The sequence below is a fragment of the Musca domestica genome, unplaced genomic scaffold (assembly GCF_030504385.1).
Source record: "Musca domestica strain aabys unplaced genomic scaffold, Musca_domestica.polishedcontigs.V.1.1 189, whole genome shotgun sequence".
Classification (NCBI taxonomy): Eukaryota; Metazoa; Arthropoda; class Insecta; order Diptera; family Muscidae; genus Musca; species Musca domestica.
The window spans coordinates 5,572-30,730 of record NW_026712244.1 but is presented as its reverse complement, the minus strand read 5'-3'; the positions used below and the strand labels follow the sequence as shown (position 1 = coordinate 30,730).

At 29.3% G+C, this 25,159-nt stretch overlaps 1 protein-coding gene across 1 annotated transcript in view; it reads left to right on the top strand.

Annotated features, from left to right (window-relative positions):
• The window catches only part of LOC131801957 (serine/threonine-protein phosphatase with EF-hands pef-1-like), a gene marked incomplete at its 3' end in the record, with an annotated part of 105,601 nt that extends 84,677 nt beyond the window's left edge, over positions 1–20,924 (top strand). The window contains exon 3 of the mRNA XM_059121103.1: positions 20,777–20,924. Within this exon, the coding sequence (XP_058977086.1) occupies positions 20,777–20,924 (148 nt within the window). The remainder of the gene's footprint in view (positions 1–20,776) is intronic.
• Between the last annotated feature and the right edge of the window lie 4,235 nt (positions 20,925–25,159).

Genomic DNA, 25,159 nt, shown 5'->3' with positions numbered 1-25,159 from the left:
GAGAAAATTTCTTTAAAAATCCACGTTTATGGTAATGGAAGTCCTTGAGAAAATTTCTTTAAAAAATCCACGTTTATTTCTATGGAAGTCCTTGAGAAAATTTCTTTAAAAAATCCTTTAAACATTTTGATGTTTATGTTATTAATGAACAAAAATCTCATTTATTTTGCATTTAATTTGTTATTGTTGCCGCAAATCCTATTGGAGTTTGTTTATTATTTTTTACGCAGAACATAAAACAGACAAGTCCCAAAAGGACTTTCACTTCCCGTTTAACTGGAAAGTGACTACAAAGAGGTATGCAAATTTCCTCCGTTCTGCTGTTCCTTTTCATAACGCCTTTTCCGTTTCTCGCTGACGGAACGTTGAGGATTCAAACTCGTTATAAATGCAAATTAATGGGGGTGGGCGAGAAGAACAATACCCCCTCCCCCACCACCCCTTGGCATCAAAAGATGTACAAGTATGCGGAAGATATTTATACTGAACATGAAACACACTTCAGAGAGTTTTTATGGAAATGTGCATTTTAACTCGGTGAAAGAGTGCGGTTGCTTGTGTGTGGGTGGCTAAGTGAGAGTGTGTGTGTTTAAATGAGGAAATATGAATTTTTCTCGGGCAAATAAATAAATAAAGAAAAAATAAATAAAAAATACTAAATTTAATTTAATGCCAATGAAAGTCGGAGAAGGAGTTCTCCTATTTTAAACAAGGAATAAATTAACGTATGATTGATATAAATTAGAATTTTGTTTCTTATTGTTAATCATACGCCAACCTCTCCTTGGTTGTTTAGATAATATTTTGTGTTTTAGTTGTTTTATTTTTTTAAGATTTTTTTAAACTCCCAAAACAAACCGCATCTTTCCCAGCAGCAAAAGGAAATGACAGGGCTCCACTTTGGCATTGAGATAAGAATATTTACAACCTCCTGGTCGTATGATTGATATTTGTCCATTAACATCAATTATATGTCGGCCATCAATCAAAAAAAATCTTGAATTACAAAAAAAATGGAAGATCTTTTGTTGATTTGGAGGATATAAGTTAGGGCAAATGTCGAAAGGATTTTTTCTAGACATCAAGAAGCCCTGGGATAATATTAAGGGAAAATATTTTTTTAAATAAATCAACAGACGTGGATTTATTAACAAAAATATTTTTTTTAATAAATCAACAGACTTGGATTTTTAAAAATATATTTTTTAAAAATTCAAAAAAAAAATATTTTTTTTTAATAAATCAACAGACGTGGATTTTTTAAAAAATATTTTTTAAATAAATCAACAGACGTGGATTTTTTAAAAAAATATAATATAAAAAAATCCGAGTCTGTGGATTTATAAAAAAAATTTAAATAAATCAACCCACGTGGATTTTTTAAAAAATATTTTTTTAAAATAAATCAACAGACGTGGATTTTTTAAAAAATATTTTTCAAATAAATCAACAGACGTGGATTTTTTAAAAAATATAATATAAAAAATCCGAGTCTGTGGATTTATAAAAAAAAATTAAATATATCAACCGACGTGGATTTTTTAAAAAATATTTTTTTTAAATAAATCAACAGACGTGGATTTTTTAAAAAAAATTTTTTAAATAAATCAACAGACGTGGATTTTTTAAAAAATATTTTTTAAATAAATCAACAGACGTGGATTTTTTAAAAAATATTTTTTTACTAAACCAACAGACGTGGATTTTTTAAAAAATATTTTTTACTAAACCAACAGACGTGGATTTTTTAAAAAATATTTTTTTACTAAACCAACAGACGTGGAATTTTTAAAAAATATTTTTTAACTAAACCAACAGACGTGCATTTTTTAAAAAATATTTTTTTACTAAACCAACAGACGTGGATTTTTTAAAAAATATTTTTTACTAAACCAACAGACGTGGATTTTTTAAAAAATATTTTTTTACTAAACCAACAGACGTGGATTTTTTAAAAAATATTTTTTTACTAAACCAACAGACGTGGATTTTTTAAAAAATATTTTTTTACTAAACCAACAGACGTGGATTTTTTAAAAAATATTTTTTTACTAAACCAACAGACGTGGATTTTTTAAAAAATATTTTTTTACTAAACCAACAGACGTGGATTTTTTAAAAAATATTTTTTTACTAAACCAACAGACGTGGATTTTTTAAAAAATATTTTTTTACTAAACCAACAGACGTGGATTTTTTAAAAATATTTTTTTACTAAACCAACAGACGTGGATTTTTTAAAAAATATTTTTTTACTAAACCAACAGACGTAGATTTTTTAAAAAATATTTTTTGAATAAATCAATGGATGTGGATTTTTTAAAAAATATTTTTTGAGTAAATCAATGGACGTGGATTTTTTAAAAATTATTTTTTGAATAAATCAATGGATGTGGATTTTTTAAAAAATATTTTTTGAGTAAATCAATGGACGTGGATTTTTTAAAAATTATTTTTTGAATAAATCAATGGACGTGGATTTTTTAAAAAATATTTTATGAATAAATCAATGAACGTGGATTTTTTAAAAAAAATATTTTTTATTTTTTAAATAAATCAACAGACGTGGATTTTTTAAGAAATATTTTTTAAATAAATCTACTAACTTTGACTTAAAAAAAATATATTTTTTTAATGAATCAACAGACGTTGATTGAAAAATACTTTTTTAATAAATCAACAGACGTGGATTCTTTAAAACATATTTTTTTTAAATAAATCAACAGACGTGGATTTTTTAAAAAATATTTTTTAAATAAATCAAGCGACGTGGATTTAAAAAAATATATATTTTTAATAAATCAACAGACTTGGATTTTTTAAACATTATTTTTTCAAAGTATAAACAAACGTGGATTTTTTAAAAAAAAATTTTTTTGAAAGATCCATCAAACGTTGATTTTTTAAAAAATATTTTTTCAAAGATCCATCAAACGTGGATTTTTTAAAAATTATTTTTTCAAACTATTAACAATCGTGGATTTTTTAAAAAATATTTTTTCAAAGTTTTAACAAACGTGGATTTTTTAAAAAATATTTTTTTAAAGTTTTGACAAACGTGGATTTTTTAAAAAATATTTTTTTTAAGTTTTAACAAAGGTGAATGTTTTAAAAATTATTTTTTCAAAATAATAACAAACCCGAAATTTTAAAAAATTATTTTTTCAAAGTAATATCAAACGTGGATTTAAAAAAAAATATATTTTTTCAAAGATCCATCAAACGTGGATTTAAAAAAAAATATTTTCTCAAAGAACGTGGACTTTTTAAAAAATATTTTTTCAAAGATCTATCAAACGTGTATTTTTTAAAAATTATTTTTTCAAAGTAATAACAAACGTGGATTTTTTAAAAATTATCTTTTCAAAGTAATAACGAACGTGGATTTTTTAAAAATTATTTTTTCAAAGTAATAACAAACGTGGATTTTTTAAAAATTATTTTTTCAAAGTAATAACAAACGTGGATTTTTTAAAATTATTTTTTCAAAGTAATAACAAACGTGGACTTTTTAAAAATTATTTTTTCAAAGTAATAACAAACGTGGATTTTTTAAAAATTATTTTTTCAAAGTAATAACAAACGTGGATTTTTTAAAAATTATTTTTTCAAAGTAATAACAAACGTGGACTTTTTAAAAATTATTTTTTCAAAGTAATAACAAACGTGGATTTTTTAAAAATTATTTTTTCAAAGTAATAACAAACGTGGACTTTTTAAAAATTATTTTTTCAAAGTAATAACAAACGTGGATTTTTTATAAAATTATTTTTTCAAAGTAATAACAAACGTGGATTTTTTAAAAATTATTTTTTCAAAGTAATAACAAACGTGGACTTTTTAAAAATTATTTTTTCAAAGTAATAACAAACGTGGATTTTTTAAAAATTATTTTTTCAAAGTAATAACAAACGTGGACTTTTTAAAAATTATTTTTTCAAAGTAATAACAAACGTGGACTTTTTAAAAATTATTTTTTCAAAGTAATAACAAACGTGGACTTTTTAAAAATTATTTTTTCAAAGTAATAACAAACGTGGACTTTTTAAAAATTATTTTTTCAAAGTAATAACAAACGTGGACTTTTAAAAATTATTTTTTCAAAGTAATAACAAACGTGGATTTTTTAAAAATTATTTTTTCAAAGTAATAACAAACGTGGACTTTTTAAAAATTATTTTTTCAAAGTAATAACAAACGTGGACTTTTTAAAAATTATTTTTTCAAAGTAATAACAAACGTGGACTTTTTAAAAATTATTTTTTCAAAGTAATAACAAACGTGGACTTTTTAAAAATTATTTTTTCAAAGTAATAACAAACGTGGACTTTTTAAAAATTATTTTTTCAAAGTAATAACAAACGTGGATTTTTTAAAAATTATTTTTCAAAGTAATAACAAACGTGGACTTTTTAAAAATTATTTTTTCAAAGTAATAACAAACGTCGATTTTTTATAAAATTATTTTTTCAAAGTAATAACAAACGTGGATTTTTTAAAAATTATTTTTTCAAAGTAATAACAAACGTGGACTTTTTAAAAATTATTTTTTCAAAGTAATAACAAACGTGGATTTTTTAAAAATTATTTTTTCAAAGTAATAACAAACGTGGACTTTTTAAAAATTATTTTTTCAAAGTAATAACAAACGTGGATTTTTTATAAAATTATTTTTTCAAAGTAATAACAAACGTGGATTTTTTAAAAATTATTTTTTCAAAGATCCATCATACGTAGTCTTTTTAAAAAATATTTTTTTCAAAGATCTATCAATCGTGGATTTTTAAAAAAAATATTTTTTCAAATTAATAAAAAATTGGAATTTTTTAAAACTTATTTTTTCAAAGATCCATCATACGTAGTCTTTTTAAAAAATATTTTTTTCAAAGATCTATCAATCGTGGATTTTTAAAAAAAATATTTTTTCAAATTAATAAAAAATTGGAATTTTTTAAAACTTATTTTTTCAAAGATCCATCATACGTAGTCTTTTTAAAAAATATTTTTTTCAAAGATCTATCAATCGTGGATTTTTTAAAAAAAATATTTTTTCAAATTAATAAAAAATTGGAATTTTTTAAAACTTATTTTTTCAAAGTTTGCTGTTATAGGATTTAAAAAATTATAATAATTTAAAAAAAAAATTAAAATTAATTATTTTTTTACATTTTTTTCAAAGGACCATTGAACATGGATTTTTTAAAATATTTTTGCGAAGGGCTCTTTTCTCTCGTCTTTTTTTTTTAATATGCTGAAGCATAAATATAAGTTGGCTTACACCCCACATATGTCTTGGTTAATGCCATTTTAAATGACAATCCAATTCGTTTGTCTGCATTCTATTTTTTGTTGAATCCTTGTACTAAGCTTGCGTGCGAAACACCGAATAAAAGTGTCAGCATCAGTTGTGTACATAATACCGACTACATATATTGTTATTTATTGTTACCTTCCCAAACAAAATTATATGAGGGGAGAGATATAATTTTAAACATTAGCAGAAAAATATGGAAAATTTAAATGTTTTCTACCAACTCTATGGATATCTCGGATTCTATTGCGGTTAGAAATATGGTTTGGGCATCTTTAAGGATTTTTAAGACAGTGCTGAGTATCCTTCCTCGAATTTAGTATCCATTAGCAATAATTTACTCATTCATTTCATAGCCTGTCATTTACATTTCGTTGGTTATTAGAGGTCTCCATTGCGTATGATTGATATATTGAAAGATCACATCAATCATACGCTCACTGACCCATTCAATTCTCTTTGGTATGTTTTTTGTTGTTTTTCCAAACGAGAGTCAATTGTTATTCTTTATTGGCATTTCAGTAGTCACAAAAAAAAAAAAAAAAAATAATAATAATAATTGACATTGAATTTTTTTCCCCAATATTAAATTCAATAATATTTTGCTTTGGAAAATCTTCAATTAAATCTAACAGAAATAAAGTTGGTGTATTTGTAATTTTTTTTCAATGTGTGAAAATGCAATTTTCTAATTACGAAAAGTTTCTGTCGTTTTAATGAAATTCATGCCAGCAAGAAAATAAATTGTCATCAAGGGATTTCCACTCAATTAGTGTAGATTAGTTTTAAAAAATTCATATTGTAATTGGCTGTCAACCTTCCTCAGGGGTGTGGTGGAATTGTTAAAAAACGTTACAGTACCGTTTATCTGTTTGTGCAAAATTGCCCTATAATTAAGTTTATCACTTTATGGAAATTGTCAGGAGCAATTTAGAGTTTAATTGAAGTTAGAATACCTTTGGAGAGAAATACATACACACACACATGTAGATGAAATTGCGTGAGATATACTTAAAAGGGAAACAATAAAGGAAACTTTTGGAAAAAAAAAATATTTTTTTAAAAAATCCACGCTTGATGGATCTTTGAAAAACTAATTTTAAAAAATCCAAGTTTGTTGAATCTTTGAAAAAATAATTTTTAAAAAATCCACGTTTGATAATGGTTTTAAAAAATATATATATTTTTTAAATTCCCATTTGTTAATACTTTAAAAAATAATTTTTAAAAAATCCACGTTTGATAATGGTTTAAAAAAAATATATATATTTTTTTTTTTAAATTCCCATTTGTTAATACTGTAAAAAATAATTTTTGAAAAAATCCACGTTTGTTGGATCTTTGAAAAAATAATTTTTGAAAAAATCCACGTTTGTTGGATCTTTGAAAAAATAATTTTTGAAAAAATCCACGTTTGTTGGATCTTTGAAAAAATAATTTTTAAAAAATCCACGTTTGTGGAAACTTTGAAAAAATAATTTTTAAAAAATCCACGTTTGTGGAAACTTTGAAAAAATAATTTTTAAAAAATCCTCGTCTGTGGAAACTTTGAAAAAATAATTTGTAAAAAATCCACGTTTGTGAATTTATTGAAAAAATATTTTTTAAAAAATCCACGTTTATTGATTTATTGAAAAAATATTTTTTAAAAAATCCACGTTTGCTGATTTATTGAAAAAATAATTTTTAAAAAATCCACGTTTGTGAATTTATTGAAAAATTAATTTTTAAAAAATCCACGTTTGTGAAAAAATAATTTTTAAAAAATCCACGTTTGTGAATTTATTGAAAAATTAATTTTTAAAAAATCCACGTTTGTGAAAAAATAATTTTTAAAAAATCCACGTTTGTGAATTTATTGAAAAATTAATTTTTAAAAAATCCACGTTTGTGAAAAAATAATTTTTAAAAAATCCACGTTTAATGGACCTTTGAAAAAATATTTTTTAAAAAGTCCAGGTTTGATTTATCTTTGAAAAAATATTTTTTAAAAAATCCACGTTTTTTGCAATGCCCCATATGAGAGCTCTTTCTCTATTCATTTTTATTTTAACACTTAAAAGTATAAAACATCCCCCCCTATCTGCCTTCCCTTGTTTGGTGTCACTTACAGCTGGTATGCAAATAAACATTTTGTCCTGTGTACTTACCATCCATATGCACATATGTATGTGTGTGTGTGTGTGAGAAACAAATTTATATTTAATTTGTACGTCTATCATATTATTATACAATAGAATTTTTTTAACGTCTTCTTCATTCCTTTGCATTGAATACTATGAGTGGTTATTTGTCATCTGTCTCAGGAAAAAAAGAAGGCACCACATAATGGTTTTCTCACAGACAGACCGACAACCAAAAGGTTGGGTATATATGTGGACCACCCGACCATAGCTAGTATATTTCCTTTCTCGAGTGGTCTCACTATCAACCACAAACACCTACAACCGCAGACAGACATAAAAATATGGGGTAATGTAGGAAGTGGTTTTCGAGAAGGGAAAGGAAAGGGCTGAAGGTACGGTAGCGGCAAAGAAAACAAGTACCAGTCTGGCATGTGGTCTTTACTTTCCGTTCTCCGAGACATAAACATAAAGAAATGGGAAAGGAAAAAAAAAAGAAAAAAAAAAATAAACATTAAAGTAAAAGGCAAAGGAAAGGAAGAAGGTTCAGACTACATGACATACAAATGTTGAAGAAAACAATAGAAAATAAATCAAAAAAAAAAGAAATAAAATAAAAAAAAAAAAAACAAAAAAAAAAAAATAAATGAATGTCTGGAAGGAAAAATGGGTTATGTCGCTATTGGGTATTTAAAAAAAATCACCGGAATTGTTTCAATTTTGGTATTTAAAGTTCGTAATGGATGCTACAGCCTATGACAGAAAATTGTCTGTGCAGGTCCACGTCTTCGTATAGCCTCCATCTAACGGCATCTCCCGATATTCGGTATTTTGAGGATTTTAACGACATTATTGATCAGAATTATTTCAAATTTGGTATTTGAAGTTCGCAATGGATACTACAGCCTAAGACAGAAAATTGTCTCTGCAGTTCCACGCCTTCATATAGCCCCCATAAAAGGGTACCTCCCGATATTGGGTATTTTGAGGATTTTAACGACATTATTCATCGGAATTGTTTCAAATTTAGTATTTGTAGTTCGTAATAGATACTACAGCCTATGGCAGAAAATTGTCTGTGCAGGTCCACGTCTTCGTATAGCCCCCATATAAGGGTACCTCCCTGTTTTCGGTATTTTGAGGATTTTAGCGACGTTATTCACCGGAATTGTTTCAAATTTGGTATTGGAAGTTCGTAATGGATACTGCAGCCTGTGACAGAAAATTGTCTGTGCAGGTCCACGTCTTCGTATAGCTCCCATATAACACCACCTCCCAATATTTGGTATTTTGAGGGTTTTAACGACATTATTCATCGGAATTGTTTCAAATTTGGTATTTTAAGTTCGTAATAGATACTACAGCCTATGGCAGAAAATTGTCTGTGCAGATCTACGTCTTCGTATAGCCCCCATATAAGGGCACCTCCCGATATTCGATATTTTGATGATTTTTAGCGGTACTATTCACCGGAATTGTTTCAAATTTGGTATTGGAAGTTCGTAATGGATACTGCAGCCTATAACAGAAAATTATCTGCGCAGGTCCACGCCTTCGTATAGCCCCCATATAATGGCACCTTCCGATATTCCGTATTTTGATGATTTAAGCTACATTATTCACCGGAATTGTTTCAAATTTGATAGTTGAAGTTCGTAATGGATACTACAGCCTATGACAGAAAATTATCTGTGCAGGTCCACGTCTTCATATAGCCCCCATATAAAGGTACCTCCTTATTTTCGGTATTTTAATGATTCGAACGACATTATTCACCGGAATTCTCTTAAATTTGGTATTGGAAGTTCGTAAGGGATACTAGAGCCTATGACAGAAAATTGTCTGTGCAGGTCCACGCCTTCATATAACCCCCATATAAGGGTATCTCCCTATTTTCGGTATTTTGGTGATTTAAGCGACATTATTCAGCGAAATTGTTTCAAATGTGGTATTTGAAGTTCGTTATGGTTACTACAGCCTACGACAGAAAATTGTCTTTGCAGGTCTACGCCTTCGTATAGCCCCCATATAATAGTATCTCCCGATATTCGGTATTTTGATGATTTTAACGACATTATTGATCGGAATTGTTTGAAATTTGGTATTTGAAGTTCGTAATGGTTACTTCGGTCTATGACGGAAAATTGTCTAGGCAGGTCCACGTCTTCGTATAGCCCCCATATAATGGTACCTCCCGATTTTCGGTATTTTGATGATTTTAGCGACATTATTGTTCGGAATTGTTTCAAATTTGGTATTTGAAGTTCGTAATGGATTCTACAGCCTATGACAAAAAATTGCTTGTGCAGGTCCACGTTGTCCTACAGACCCTAATATAATGGCTACATTAGGTATTTTTTTAAGATTTTACCAGAATTTTAACGGATTTTTTTTTTAAATTTCTAAATTCATTTCAAATGGTGAAGGGTATTAAAAGTTCGGCCGAACTTACCGCTTTCTTCCTTTTTAATATTCCATAAGATTTTTTTTTTTGTGTAATGGACTTAGTCCACCTTCCTTGTTATCCAATAACCTTAAGTGCTGGCATACGCAGATTGCTGTGCCATCTATGTGTGAGAACTGTTGTTTACTCAATACAATGGGTCTCTACATTTTCTACACAACGATGGGCCCATCCACAACTGCCAATAGGTTGATTAAACACGAGGTGATAACAGCTTGTGGGCAGATTATAACAAAAAATAACTAATTTTTTTTCAAAAAAAAAAAAAAAAAATATGAAGAGGAGGGAAGGTCCTATCCCCAGGGAAGAAATTTTGCCGGACCAATTATTTTTTTATTTGATGGATATGCTATGTTTTTGGTCCAAGGGTGCGTATGACTATTGCCGTTGTTCATACGCCCCAATGTCCATTATGGGTTTTTCTCTATCATTCATTTAATTGCCGTCGAACAGTGTAAAGAGGAAAAAGGTATTGAAAGAAAAGGAAACTCCCTGTCTCCCCCCCCCCTCCTTCCCCCTCTTCTCTGGCACATGTGGTGGGCGTTAAAACAGTTTTTTTTTTCTTACCTATCTATGGCCATATTATTGTGGCCATAATAGTCCATTGTGGCACCTGCAAATGAGTGGTTAACATTAGAGAGACAAATAATAGACTCGTCACAGACCTTCCGTGACCATCCGGATCTCATACCATTTGGGGTATATTCTTGTTTTTTTCCTATCCTCCTCCACCAGTATATACACTTGTTAACCTAGGAGGGGCTGAGGAAGAGCAGAAGCCGAAGAGGGGGAGGAGCGTGAAACCAACCAGCCGCAGACAAACAAAGTTCATTGAAAAGGCTACTTAGAAAATTATGGAACAACAGTTCAATGGTAAATATTCAAGCTGTCAGTTGTGTCGATACGCCAACGACAAATAAGTAACAGAAACAAAATAAAAAAATAAGAAAAAAAAATAAAAAAACATCTTTTTTCCCACTTGTGACAGAACAGAAAATCTGTTTTTGACATAAATTGGCATAAAATTATGGAAATTGAAATGGAATAAAAATTGGAATAGAAATTGAGACACAAATTGGAGGGCTAAACAGAAATCTCCCAAAAAAAGGATCCCCCCAAAAAATATTGAGGAATAAGAAGGGGCAGAAAATCCAAAAACATTTTGCCACAAAGTTGTCAATTTCAATTCCGGAATAACAAACAAGGCAAGATTCTGAGCCTGTGTTAATAAAAATAAAAAAAAAAAAAAAAAAAAAAAAACACAAAATCTTATTCCCAGAAAAATCCTTAAATATCTGTGCAATTCTCAATAAAGTGGTGGCGAAATATAAATCTCAATCTCGAGTGAAAAAAAAAAAATATTTTGAATATTTTATCTATCATTTGACTTTAAATATTGACTGACAAAAAATAAAGAAAATCAGTGGTTCATATTTGTGCAATTCCCAAAAAAGGTGGTGGTGAAATATAAATCTCCATCTCGGGTGGAAAAACAAATATTTTGAAAATTTTATCCATCATTTGTGTGAGACTTTAAATATTGACTGACAAAAAATATAGAAAATCAGTGGTTCATATTTGTACTATTCCCAAAAAAGGCGGTGGTGAAATATAAATCTCCCTCTTGAGTGGAAAAAAAAATATTTTGAAAATTTTATCCATCATTTGTGAGTGGCTTAAATATTGACTGAAAAAAATAGAAAATTGAAAATCAGTGGTTCATAGCTGCCTTCATGGGTTCACCAAATTCTGGATTGCTAACCAAATTGAAAAACAATTTCATTTCGATGGGTTGTTTGCCAACGAAACCGAAACCACTCGATCCCATACAGAGTATGTAAATGAAAATTTTTGGATTTATTTTTCATGAATTGATTTATTGTTTTATTTCACAAAAGTGATAGAAGGATACAAAATTCCAAAATAAAAAATATTTCTGATTTGTGATACAGTGGCGTATACGTTGTGACAACAATCATACGCACAGAAGCCAAAGGTAGATATATGAATAAATAGGATTTCAATAGGAAATTAAAAAAAATAGTATTTCAAGGAGCCTTATTCTTTAATTATTTTAAGTTTAAGTTTCTCTTATTTTTTTATTAAAAATATTTGGAATTATAAAAAGTTCGTGGATTAAAAAAAAAAATTTAGGATTACTTGAAACTCCCCGATTTTTTAAAAAAAAAATTGGAATTATTAGATGCTAGTGGATTTAAAAGAAATTACTTAGGGTTATCTGAAACTCGCACGTTTTTATTTTTAAACATATTTAAGGTTTGTAGATTCTTTAAAAATTATTTAATTATTTTCCAAACTCCCAGACTTTTGCATGTAAATGCAGTTTTTGGATATTTATTTAATATAAGTGGCAAAAGGTTACAAAACACATATATTTCTTATGATACAATGCCGTATACGTTGTGACAACAATCATACGCACAGAAGTCCAAGGGAGAAATATGAATGAAAAACGGAAATTAGAAAAAATAGGGTTTCAAGGAGCCTTAATTTGTTTTAAATTATTTTAAGTTTCAAGGCACTCTTATTTTTTTATTAAAAATATTTAGAATTAAAAAAAGTTCGTGGATTAAAAAAAATAATTTAGAATTATCTGAAACTCCCGGATTAAAAAAATAGTTACGGTTTAAAAAAGGCATTGGTAGATTTGTTTTTAAATAAAAATATCTAGAATTCTAAGAAGTTCGTGGATTCGAAAGAAATTAAACTAGGATTATCTGAAACTCCCGGATTTTTTTTTTTTAATATTTAATGTTTAAAAAGATTGGTAATTTAAAAAATATTATGTTTAAGAGGATCGTGGATCTTTTAAAAAAATTATTTAATTTTTTTCTAAAACGTTACAAAACAAATATTTCTGATGATACACTGGCGTATACGTTGTAGCAACAATTATACGCACAGAAGTATAAGGGAAGACAACATGAATGAAAAACGAAAATTAACAACAAAAAATATTATTTTTTTAAGAAGACTTATTTTTTATGCTTAAAGACAATCTTGGATTTTTTAAAATAAAAATATTTTGAATTATAAGAAGCTCGTGGATTTGGGAATTTATTTGGGATTGGGAATATAACAAGTTAAAAAGTATCAGTCGGTATTGCCGCCAGAGATATACCCTCAGCCTATGTTCGATTATCTAAATATATTTTGACTAGTGTTAAGGTTATTCAAACGTTTGGCCCTTTATGGAGCAGATCCCGAAGGAATGGGCCTATATTGCCCATTTCCTATCGGACCCAAAATATGATATAAATATTTCGAAAGATGTGCCAAGTCTAAATGGAATCGGATGTTAATTTGGCGATTTATGAGCTTCATGGGTACTCAAAATTCAAATTTTGTGGGGGAGGTACTTGATGGAGTGGACCGATATTGTCCATTTTCACACCTGTCCTAGCACTGACGCAAATATTAGGATTCGCAAAGTCGGAGCAAATTCGAATTAGCCTTTCTCTTTCTGTGCAAAAAATTTGTTTTTTTTTTTTTTTTTTTTTTTGAAAATTTCGACCTTTTGTGGGGGAGGTACCGGAAGGAGTGGGCCGATATTATTCATCTTAACAGAAGACCTTGGGTTAATATAAATATTGGGATGTGTAAAATTTGAAGACAGTCGGAATCTTACATAACATTTTATGAGAGTTGTAATTATTCAAAATTTTGACCATTTGTGGGGGAGGTACTTGATGGAGTGGACCGATATTGTCCATTTCCACACCTGCCCTAGCACTGACGCAAATATTAGGATTTGCAAAGTTGGAGCAAATTCGGATTATCCTTTCTCTTTCTGTGCAAAGAATATATTTTTTGAACATTTAGACCTTTTGTGGGGGAGGTACCAGAAGGAGTGGACCGATATTGTTCATCTTAACACCAGACCTTGGGTTAATATAAATATTGGGATGTGTGAAATTTGAAGACAATCGGACTCTTACATAACATTTTATGAGAGTTGTAATTATTCAAAATTTTGACCATTTGTGGGGGAGGTAGTTGATGGAGTGGACCGATATGTCCATTTTCACACCTGACCTAGCACTGACGCAAATATTAGGATTTGCAAAGTTGGAGCAAATTCGGATTATCCTTTCTCTTCCTGTGCAAAAAATATATTTTTTGAAAATTTCGACGTTTTGTGGGGGAGGTACCAGAAGGAGTGGACCGATATTGCCCATCTCCGAACTCGATCTAAGTTTGACAAAAATATTACGTTGTAGCCAATTTGGACCAAATCGGATACTCCCTTCGAGAGTTATCGTGCGCACCAGCCAGCCAGACAGACAGACAGACAGACGGACGGACGGACGGACGGACGGACATCGCTAGATCGACTCCAAATGTTCTGAAACGGATTTGGTCCAAAGAGACCTAGGGTCTAAAACCGTTATTTCGACTAGGCACGTTTTGGCCGTATCAAATGATATATACCCTCTGTAGCCATATGGCTGAGGGTATAAAAATTATAATAGAAGTTATAGAAACTTGTAAATAATAAAAGAAAATGTTTTAGGATCTTCTGAAATTAACTAACGAATTTAAAAAATATATTTTAGGTTTATAAGAAGTGAGGGAATTTAAAAAAAAATAATATTAGTAGTTAGTTAGTAGCTCGTTGATTTCAAAAAAAAAAAAATTCTGGAACACCTTATTACAAAAAAAAAAAAAAAAAAAAAAAAATTAGAGTCAGTTAGTTCAAAACTAATGTTGAATTTTTTAAAAAATATATTTTATAATTATTAGAAACTGGTGGATTTAACAAACAAAAAATTAGGATTATTAGCGGCTGGTGGATTTTTAAAAAATAATTTTAGTATTATTAGCGGCTTGTGAATTTAAAAAAAAATATATATTTTAAAATAGTTAGATGCTCGTGGATTTAAAAAAAAATTGGAAGTTTTTTTTAAATATATTTGACTCTATTGCGTGAGAAAAAGAAAAAAATAATTTTGTATAGGATACACCTGAACGTATAAGTGTTGTCATAACTCATACGCCACATTGCCCAACTTAAACTAGTCTTTAACTTTTTTTTTCACTCAATTTAATAAATTTTATGCAGTTTACCATATGTTTATTTATATATAAATGTATCCCGGCCGGGCCGAGGGTCTATATGATAGCGTAGACCTGCATAGGCAACTTTTGTCATAAACCAATACAATATTCAAATACGAAACTACGCTAAAATCATCAAAACTTCGAATATAGGGAGGTACTGTTTTATTGGGGCAATACGAAGACGTGGACCTGCATAGACAATTTTCTCTCATAGCCTGTAGTATCCATTACGAATTTCAAACACCAAATTTTAAACAATTCCGATGAATAATGTCGCTAAAATCATCAGAATACCGAATATAGGGGGGTACCGTTATATGGTGGCTACGAAGGCGTGGGCCTGCACATACAATTTTCTGCCAAAGGCTGTAGTATTCATTACAAAATTCAAATACCAAATTTGAAACAATTCCGATGAATCGTGTCGCAAAAATCATCAAAATACCGAATATCGGGAGGTACCGTTATATGGGGGCCATACTAAAACTTGGACCTACATGGCCCATTTTCAATACCAAAGGTCCTGCAGACATAATTCACATTTGAGTAAAATTTTATCAACCTACTTGATTGCGTTCGGAAGCTAGAGTGATTTACACAGATGGACAGGCTGATAGACGAACAGGCGGACGGAAATCGCTATAGAATTTTTGCTGATCAATAATATATATACTTTGTGGGGTCTAAAATTTATATTTTGAGGTGTTACCAACGGAATGACAAACTTAGTATACCCTCCATACTAAAGTGGAGGGTATAAAATTATTTCTTATTTGTGATACAGTGGCGTATACGTTGTGACAACAATCATACGCATAGATGTGCACTTTAAGAGAGTATTAATAAAAATGCTGAGAAAATTAAAAAATATTTTTGTATTTCAAATAATTTTAATTTTTTAACGGTCTATATACAGGGTGAGATCAAAAAATTCAACAAAGTCAAGCGCCATAATTTTTATATATTTTTTTTTTTAAATTTTATTGAATGAAAGCAAAAAATGTCGGAAATAGCATCAAATTTTAGAACAAATTTAGATTCGTTCAAATTGGTCACCATTGGCACGAATTATAACATTCAATAGGACAATGAAACCGTCATAATTTTCGATACTTATATCTCTCCGAAATTGCGAAACGGGTCATCGATTTTTTTTTTTTTTTGAACTTCGGTATATTTAAAAATGTCTCTCAACCAGAGATCTGATTCCGGTTCCTCTCTCACACAAATGAAAATGGAATTTTATTCAAAAATATTTCAGGAGGCTGAAAAGTTCGAGGAATTTTAATAAATTTTATATATTTTAGGTTTTCCGGATTTTTAAAGATGGTTTCGGGTAATTTCCTTTTCCTTCCTTAAGATCTCAAAAACGATGATAGATATAGGCCCACTCTTTCTGATACCTCACCCGCAACGGGGCATAATTTTCAATACATATATCTCTACGAAATTGCGAAACAGGTCAGCGATACTTTTTTTTAAACTTCGGTATATTTCAAACCAGAGATCTGATTCCGTTTCCTCTCTCATAAAATTGAAAATGAAATTTTATTCAAAAATGTTTAAGGCGGCTGAAAAGTTCGAGGAATTTTAATAAATTTTATATATTTTAGGGTTTACGGATTTTTAAAGATTTTTTCGGGCAATTTAATTTTTAAAACGCTTTAAGCCCTCAAAAATGATGATAGATATAGGCCCATTCTTTCTGATACCTCCCCTGCAACGGGGCATAATTTTCAATAAATATATCTCTACGAAATTGCTAAACATGTCAGCGATACTTTTTTTAAACTTCGGTATATTTCAAACTGAGATCTGATTCTGCTTCCTCTCTCATAAAAATGAAAATTAAATTTTATTCGAAAATATTAAAGGTGAATGGAAAGTTCGAGAAATTTAGATAAATTAATATATATTAGGGTTTCCGGATTTTTAAAAATGGTTTCGGGTAAATTCATTTTTAGAACTCTTCAAGATCTCAAAAACGATGATAGATATAGGCCCACTCTTTCTGATACCTCCCCCGCAACGCGGCATAATTTTCAATACATATATCTCTACGAAATTGTGAAACAGTTCAGCGACATATTTTTTTTCAGAGTCTTTAAAAAAATTCTCTCAACCAGAAATCTGATTCTGGTTCCTCTCTCACACAAATGAAAATGAAATTTTATTCAAAAATATTTAAGGGGACTAAAAAGTTTGAGGAATTTTAAAAAATGTATGTATTTTAAGGTTTCCGGATTTTTAAAAATGCTTTCAGGTAATTTAATTTTTGAAATTCTTTAAGCTCTCAAAAACGATGATAGATATAGGCCCACTTTTTCGGATACCTCCCACGCAACGGGGCATAATTTTCAATTCATATATCTCTACGAAATTGCTAAACATGTCAGCGATAGTTTTTTTTAAACTTTGGTATCTTTAAAAAATTCTCTCAACCAGAAATCTGATTCTGGTTCCTCTCTCACGAAAATGAAAATGGAATTTTATTCCGAAATATTTGAGGGGACTGAAAAGTTTGAGGAATTTTAATAAATTTTATATATTTTAGGGTTTCCGGATTTTCAAAGATGGTTTTGGGTAATTTCATTTTTAGAACTCTTTAAGCTCTCAAAAACGATGATAGATATAGGCCCACTCTTTCTGATACGTCGCACATAATGGGGCATAATTTTCAATACATATATCTATACGAAATTGCGAAACAGGTCAGCGATATATATATTTTTTTAAACTTCAGTATCTTTAAAAAATTCTCTCAACCAGAAATCTGATTCTGGTTCCTCTCTCACGAAAATGGAATTTTATTCGAAAATATTTAAGGGGACTGAAAAGGTTGAGGCATTTTAAAAAATGTATGTATTTTAGGGTTTCTGGATTTGTAAAGACGATTTCGGGTAATTTCATTTTTAAAATTCTTTAAGTTCTCAAAAACGATGATAGATATAGGCCCACTCTTTCTGATGTGTCCCTCATAATGGGGCATAATTTTCAATACGATATTTTTTTATATATTTTTTTGATATTTTTTTTAAACTTCAGTATCTTTAAAAAATTCTCTCAACCAGAAATCTTTGTTTTTTTTTATTCGAAAATATTTAAGTTAAAATATTTAATTTTTTAATAAAGTATTTTGTGCTCTCTCTTTCATGAGAATAAGGTAAATTTTGTTTTGTAGTGGGTACACCTGGACGTATAAGTGTTGTCATAACTCATACGCCACATTGCCCAACTTAAATTAGTTTTTAATCTTTTTTCACTTAATTTAACACATTTTATGCAGTTTACCATATGTTTATTTATATTTTAAATGCATATGTATTAAAAAAACAAAAAAAAAAAAATATTTGAATATCATGACCCCCATTGAATCTGATTAAAATAATGGTCAGCCATTTTATTTACATATTGAAACTGATGGCCATTAATGATACCCTCAACTGTCTGGGATTTGAATAAAAACCCATTAGAATAATTTTTTTTATCGCTGGGGGTCTCCATATTTTTACTATTATTATTCCGAAAAAAATAATCTACGAACAAATATCAACTTCATTACAAATGGCCACACTTACCTAGAAAATAACATTTAGTTGGGAGCTGAATTTTTTTTCCCAGCTCCTTAGCCATGGGAAAATAATAAAAAAAACCATCCTCCCCCCAACTAAAATAATTTCCAGACAAATATAAATAAAGATTATTTCCATTTGCATTAATCTGATATACAAGAGTATGATGTGTTTTTTATGGAATTTGTTTTTTTATTTTCATAATTGTCTCGAAAACAGTGGCAGAGGAGGAATATGGCAAATTCCAGAAATCCAAGAAATTCTAGGTGGAGTGGGTGGAGTCTGCTCGAATAAATTTAGCATATTTCTTTGCTGTTAATGAAATTTGCTCAAAACGAGAGCTCTATAAAGATGAGAACAAAAATACGGCATGGTATGCATAATCAGTGAAGCATAAATGAATGGCTTTAATGTGAAATGTCTTTATGGTTTGGGACCCCAGAAGCAAGCAAGTGGATAAAATTTTTTATTATTTTTTTTTTTTTTCATAGTCAAACTGCAAATGTTAGTTGGAAAATTATAATTTTTTAAATAAATTTAAGATTTCGAAGAGAAAAGAATTGGGGTGTAAAAATGCAGATGGTTATGAATGGAAAATGAATTGTTTTGATAATGCGGAGAGACATTGAGAGAGACATTGGGGCGTATGATTGTTGTCGTTATGTATACGCTCGAAGATTTTAATTAGAAATTATTGTTTCTTTAGAAGTTCGCAGGACCCAGAAGCGGTTCGAAGATATATATTTCATCTTCACAACAGATCTTGTGTTAGGAAAAATTTTTGTATGTGTGAAATTTGAATAGAGTTCGATGCTTCCTTTGAGCGTTTTTTTCAAAATCTTGAACCCTGTGTGGGGAAGGTATCAGAGGGAGTGGACCGATCTCTACTATCTTTGTAACAGATCTTGTGTTGATGGAAATATTGAGATATACTAAGGCTGAATGGAATCGGATGTTAATTTCTCGTGTTTTATGACCTTCATGGATATTTAAAATTTCGACACTTTGTGGGGGAGGTACCAGAAGGAGTCGACCAATCTCTACCATATTCACAGCAGATCTTGTGTTAGTAAAAATAATGGGATGATTGAAATATGAAGAGAATCGGATGCTCATTTCGGATTTTATAAACGTTTTGGTTATTCGAAATTTTGACCCTTTGTGGGGAAGGTACCAGAAGAAATGGTCAGATCTCAACCATATTCGTAACAAATCTTGTGTTGATGGAAGTATTGAGATGTGGCAAGTCTCAACGGAGTCGGATGATAATTTCGCGTTTAATGAGCTTCATGGATATTCAAAATGTTGACCTCTTTGTAAGGGTAGGTACCAGAAGGAGTAGACCGATATATTTTATCTTCACACCAGACCTTGGGTTAATGAAAATATTGTGATATGTGTAATTTGGAGACAATCGGACTCTTACCTCACATTTTATAAAAGCTATAATTATTCAAAATGTTGAATCTTTGGGGGGAGGTACTTGATGGAGTGGACCGATACTGTACATTCTTGCACCTAACCTAGCACTGATGCAAATATTTGGATTTGCAAAGTGGGGGTTATCGGATAATCCTTTCTCTTTCTGTGCAGAAAATATTTATTTGAAAATGTTGACATTTTGTGTGGGAGGTACCAGAAGGAGTGGAGCGATACTGCCCATCGCCGAACTCGATCTAAGTTTGGCAATAATATTATTACGTACCAATTATGGACCAAATCGGAAACTCCATTCTAGTGTTATCATTCCCACCAGCTACCCAGACAAAGACTTAGTCGGACCAAGTCGGATTTTCCCTTCGAGTGTTATCCTGTGCACCAGCCAACGAGACAGAAGGACGGATGGATATCGTTAGATCGATTCCAAATGTCCTGAAACGGATTTGGTCCAAAAGAGACCTAAGGTCTAAAGTTGGTACTTCGATGAGGCATGTTTTGGCCGTATCGATGTACTCGCTGATGGTATAAAAATGTTTTCCAAACATTCTTGGATTTCTTTAATGTTATCCCAGATATTGAAAATAAATTTATTTTTTTATATTATCTCAGCTTTTTTGTCGGTTTTGCATTGAATTTTGAAATATATTTTGTCTCCTGTGTTCAGCTAGGCGTATAACTGCTGTCGTTATGTATACGCACCCTATTTTTCCTAATTATTTTTGCCGTTTTATTTTTTTTTTTTTTCATTAATTTGTAAAATTTTGTATTTTTTTTTTAATTCTAGCCATGAAAGCCGCTCTGCTAATACAGCGCTGGTATCGCCGTCACAATGCCCGCATGGAAATCAAAAGACGCTACACCTGGTCGATATTCACCAATTTGGAATATGCCGGGGAACAGGATCAAGTAGAGGTAGGTAATTTTGGGAAAACGTTGAAAAGGAAATATTTCCGAAAAAAAAAAAAATTATACCACCGAAACTAAAGAGTGTTCTGTTTTTTTTTTTTTTTTTGAGTAAAACAAAACGTTCAATATTCAATATTTTTCAAAGATGTATTTTTTTATTTATTTTTAAATAATATTCTCAAGGATAAAGCGTATGAGGATTTGAGAAATATTTAAAAAAAAAAATTGGAAAATATTTTAAAGCATCTAAAATTGGAAATTACGGGTTTTTTAAAAAAAAATTCCGTAAAAAATGTCAATGTCCTTAAAAATCAAAACCAAAAAAAATCATTTTCTGGGTTCCCCGAGTTCAGAATTTTATGAAATTATTTTTTTTTGTCAAGTGTGAACCAGTGGATTTTTTAAAGTGTTTTCAGAGGTTAATTTTTTTCAAGGATTCATGGATTTTTTTAGAAATATTTTTTTAAACATTTTTCTAGATTTTTTTAAGGTCATTGATTTTTTAGAGATATTTTTTTCAAAAAACAAAAAAAAAAGCCTTCTAAAGGACATCGACCTGGAATTTTCAAGAATTATTCTAAAGGATATTCAAAGCCTTGCACGTGGATTTTTAAAAAATTATTCTAAAGGACATCAACGTCAATTTTTAATGAATTATTCACAAGGACTTTCAAAACCTTAAACGTTGTTTAAAAAACTAATTGTTCTGAAGGGCCTTTAAAGCCTTAGACTTGGATTTTTAATGAGTCAATACAAAGGATAACAACGTGGATTTTTAAAGCATTATTCTAAAGGACATCAATCTGGATTTTTGAAGAATTATTCCGAAGGATTTCAGGGTGGATTTTTAAAGATTTATTCTTGAGGACATCAACGTGAATTTCTAATGAATTTTCAAAAGGATATCAACCTGGTTTTTAAAGAAATATTCCAAAGGAATATTATTAACAAATTTTTCCAAAGGACATCCACCTGTAAGGATATCAATGTAGATTGTTGAAGAATTATTCCAAAGGACATTAACGTAAATTTTTAAAGAATTTTTCTAAAGAACATCAACGTGGATTTTTAAAGAATTATTCTAAAGGGCATTCATCTGGAAAGATAACAATGTAGAATTTTAAAAAAATATTCCAAAGGACATCCATCTGTAAGGATATCAATGTAGATTTTTAAAGAATTATTCCAAAGAACATCAACGTAAATTTTTAAAGAATTTTTCCAAAGGACATCGACGTGGATAGTTAAATAATTATTCATGGATTTTTAAAGAATTATTCTAAAGGACATCAACGTGAATTTTTAGTGAATTAGGTCTTAAAGGTTGATTTAAAAAAAATTGTTCTGAAGGACTTTCAAAGCCTTAAACTTGGGTTTTTAAAGAATTTTTCTGAAGGACCTTTAAAGCCTTAAAAGTGGATTTAAAAATAATTTTTCTGAAGGACTTTAATGCCTTAAAGCTTTAAACGTGGATTTTTAAAGAATTTTTCTAAAGGACCTTCATAGCCTTATATAAAGTGTTTATAAAAAGTTTATAAAAATTTTTTCTGAAGGGCATTCAAAGCCTTAAAATGTGGATTTATAAAGAATTTTTCTGAAGGACCTCCAAAGCCTTTTTTTTTTGTAAATTACCTTCAAAGCCTTTAAACTTGGATTTATAAGAATTTTTCTGAAGGACCCTCAAAGCCTTAAAACGTGGATTTATAAAGAATTTAAAAAAAATTCTGAAGAACCTAGAAAGATTTAAATGTGGATTTTTAAAGAATTTTTCAGAAGAACTTTCAAAGCCTTAAACAGGGATTTCTAAAGAATTATTCAAAAGGACCTTCAAAGCCTTAAAACTTGGATTTATAAAGAATTAAAAAAAAATTCTGAAGGACCTTCAAATGTTAAAACGTGGATTTATAAAGATTTTTATTGAAGGACTTTCAAAGCCTTGAACGTGGATTGATAAAGAATTTTTCTGAAGGACCTTCAGAGCCTTAAACGTGGATTTATAAAGAATTTTATTGAAGGACTTTCAAAGCCTTGAACGTGAATTGATAAAGAATTTTTCAGAAGGATCTTCAAAGCCTTAAACTTGGGCTTTAAATATTTTTTCTGAAGGACCTTCAAAGCCTTAAACGTGGATTTAAAAATAATTTTTCTGAAGGGCCTTCAAAGCCTTAAAACGTGGATTTATAAAGAATTTTTCTGAATGGCTTTCAAAGCCTTAAACTTGGGTTTTTAAATAATTTTTCTGAAGGACATTCAAAGCCTTAAACGTGATTTTATAAAGAATTTTTCTGAAGGACCTTTAAAGCCTTATATAAAGAGTTTAAAAAAATTAAAAAAAGTTTTTTTTCGAAGGGCATTGAAAGCCTTAAAACGTGGATTTTAAAAAAAAAAAATTCTGAATTTTTCTAAAGGACCTTCAAAGCCTTAAACGTGGATTTATAAAGAATTTTTCTGAATAATCTTCAAAGCCTTAAAACTTGGATTTATAAGAATTAAAAAAAAATCTGAAGGTCCTTGAAAGCCTTAAACGTGGATCTTTAAAGAATTTTTCTGATTTATAAAGAATTTTTGTTTAACGCGGTTTTATAAAGAATTTTTCTGAAGCACATTCAAGGCCTTAAAACATGGATCTATAAAGAATTAAAAAAAATTCTGAAGGACCTTCAAAGGTTAAAACGTGGATTGATAAAGAATTTTTCTGAAGGACTTTTAAAGCATTAAACGTGGATTTATAAAGAATTTTTCTGAAGGGCCTCCAAAGACTTAAACGTGGATTTATAAGAATTTTTATGAAGGACTTTCAAAGCCTTGAACGTGAATTGATAAAGAATTTTTCAGAAGGATCTTCAAAGCCTTAAACTTGGGCTTTAAATATTTTTTCTGAAGGACCTTCAAAGCCTTAAACGTGGATTTAAAAATAATTTTTCTGAAGGGCCTTCAAAGCCTTAAATCTTGGATTTATAAAGATTTTTTCTGAATAGCTTTCAAAGCCTTAAACGTGGATTTTAAAGAATTTTTCTGAAGGACCTTCAAAGCCTTAAACGTGATTTTATAAAGAATTTTTCTGAAGGACCTTTAAAGCCTTATATAAAGAGTTTAAAAAAATTAAAAAAAGTTTTTGTTCCGAAGGGCATTGAAAGCCTTAAAACGTGGATTTTTAAAAAAATTTTCTGAAGGACATCCAAAGCCTTAAAGAATTTTTCTAAAGGACCTTCAAAGCCTTAAACGTGAATTTTTAAAGAATTTTTCTGAAGGACCTTCAAAGCCTTAAACGTGGATTTAAAAATAATTTTTCTGAAGCACCTTCAAAGCCTTAAAACTGGGTTTTATAAAGAAATTTTCTGAAGGACCTTCAAAGCCTTTAACTGGGATTTTTAAAGAATTTTTTCTAAAGGACCTTCATAGCCTTATATAAAGAGTTTATAAAGATTTTTTTTTTCTGAAGCGCCTTCAAAGCCTCAAATCTTGGATTTATAAAGAATTTTTCTTAAGCACCTTCAAAGCCTTAGAACGCGGATTTTTAAAGAATTTTTCTGATTTATAAAGAATTTTCTTGAAGGACCTTCAGAACCTTAAACGGGGCTTTCTAAAGAATTATTCAAAAGGACCTTCAAAGCCTTAAACGGGGATTTCTAAAGAATTATTCACAAGGACCATCAAAGCCTTAAAACTTATATTTAAAAATAATTTTTCTGAAGGACCACAAACGGTATTTAAAAAAAAAACAACCAACCATCCTCACATTTTTAAAGAAATTTTTTATTTTTTTTTCTGAGGACCTCTAGTCCTAGATTCCGAAAAAATAATTATTTTTAGTTACAACCAGCTCGTAATTTATTAATTTTTTTCTCAAGACCCATAATATCTTTTATGAACCCACAGTCCTCGACTAGGTTTTTCAGTACTATTTTTCTTTTCTTTTTGTTTCTCGAAATATTTTCTCATAAATCTTCAACCTGGTATTTTTTAAATATTTTATTTTTTAATTATATGTTCTATAATCTTTTTTATTTTATTATTATTATTTTTTTTTTGAAATGTGTTTTAGGTGAAAATTTAAAATTATTAAATTCTCAAATCCCTTATGTACAGAAAATTTGTCCTGGAAAAAATAGTCGAAAACTATGGGTCCACAAAAAAAAAACAAATATGGGTCTTTAGAAAAAAAATGTATAAACTGCGTGACGTCTATAAGTGAAAAAAATATTTGTTTCGGAATTAAGGACTAGAGGTCCGTAGTAAAAAATAAATAAAAATTTCCTTT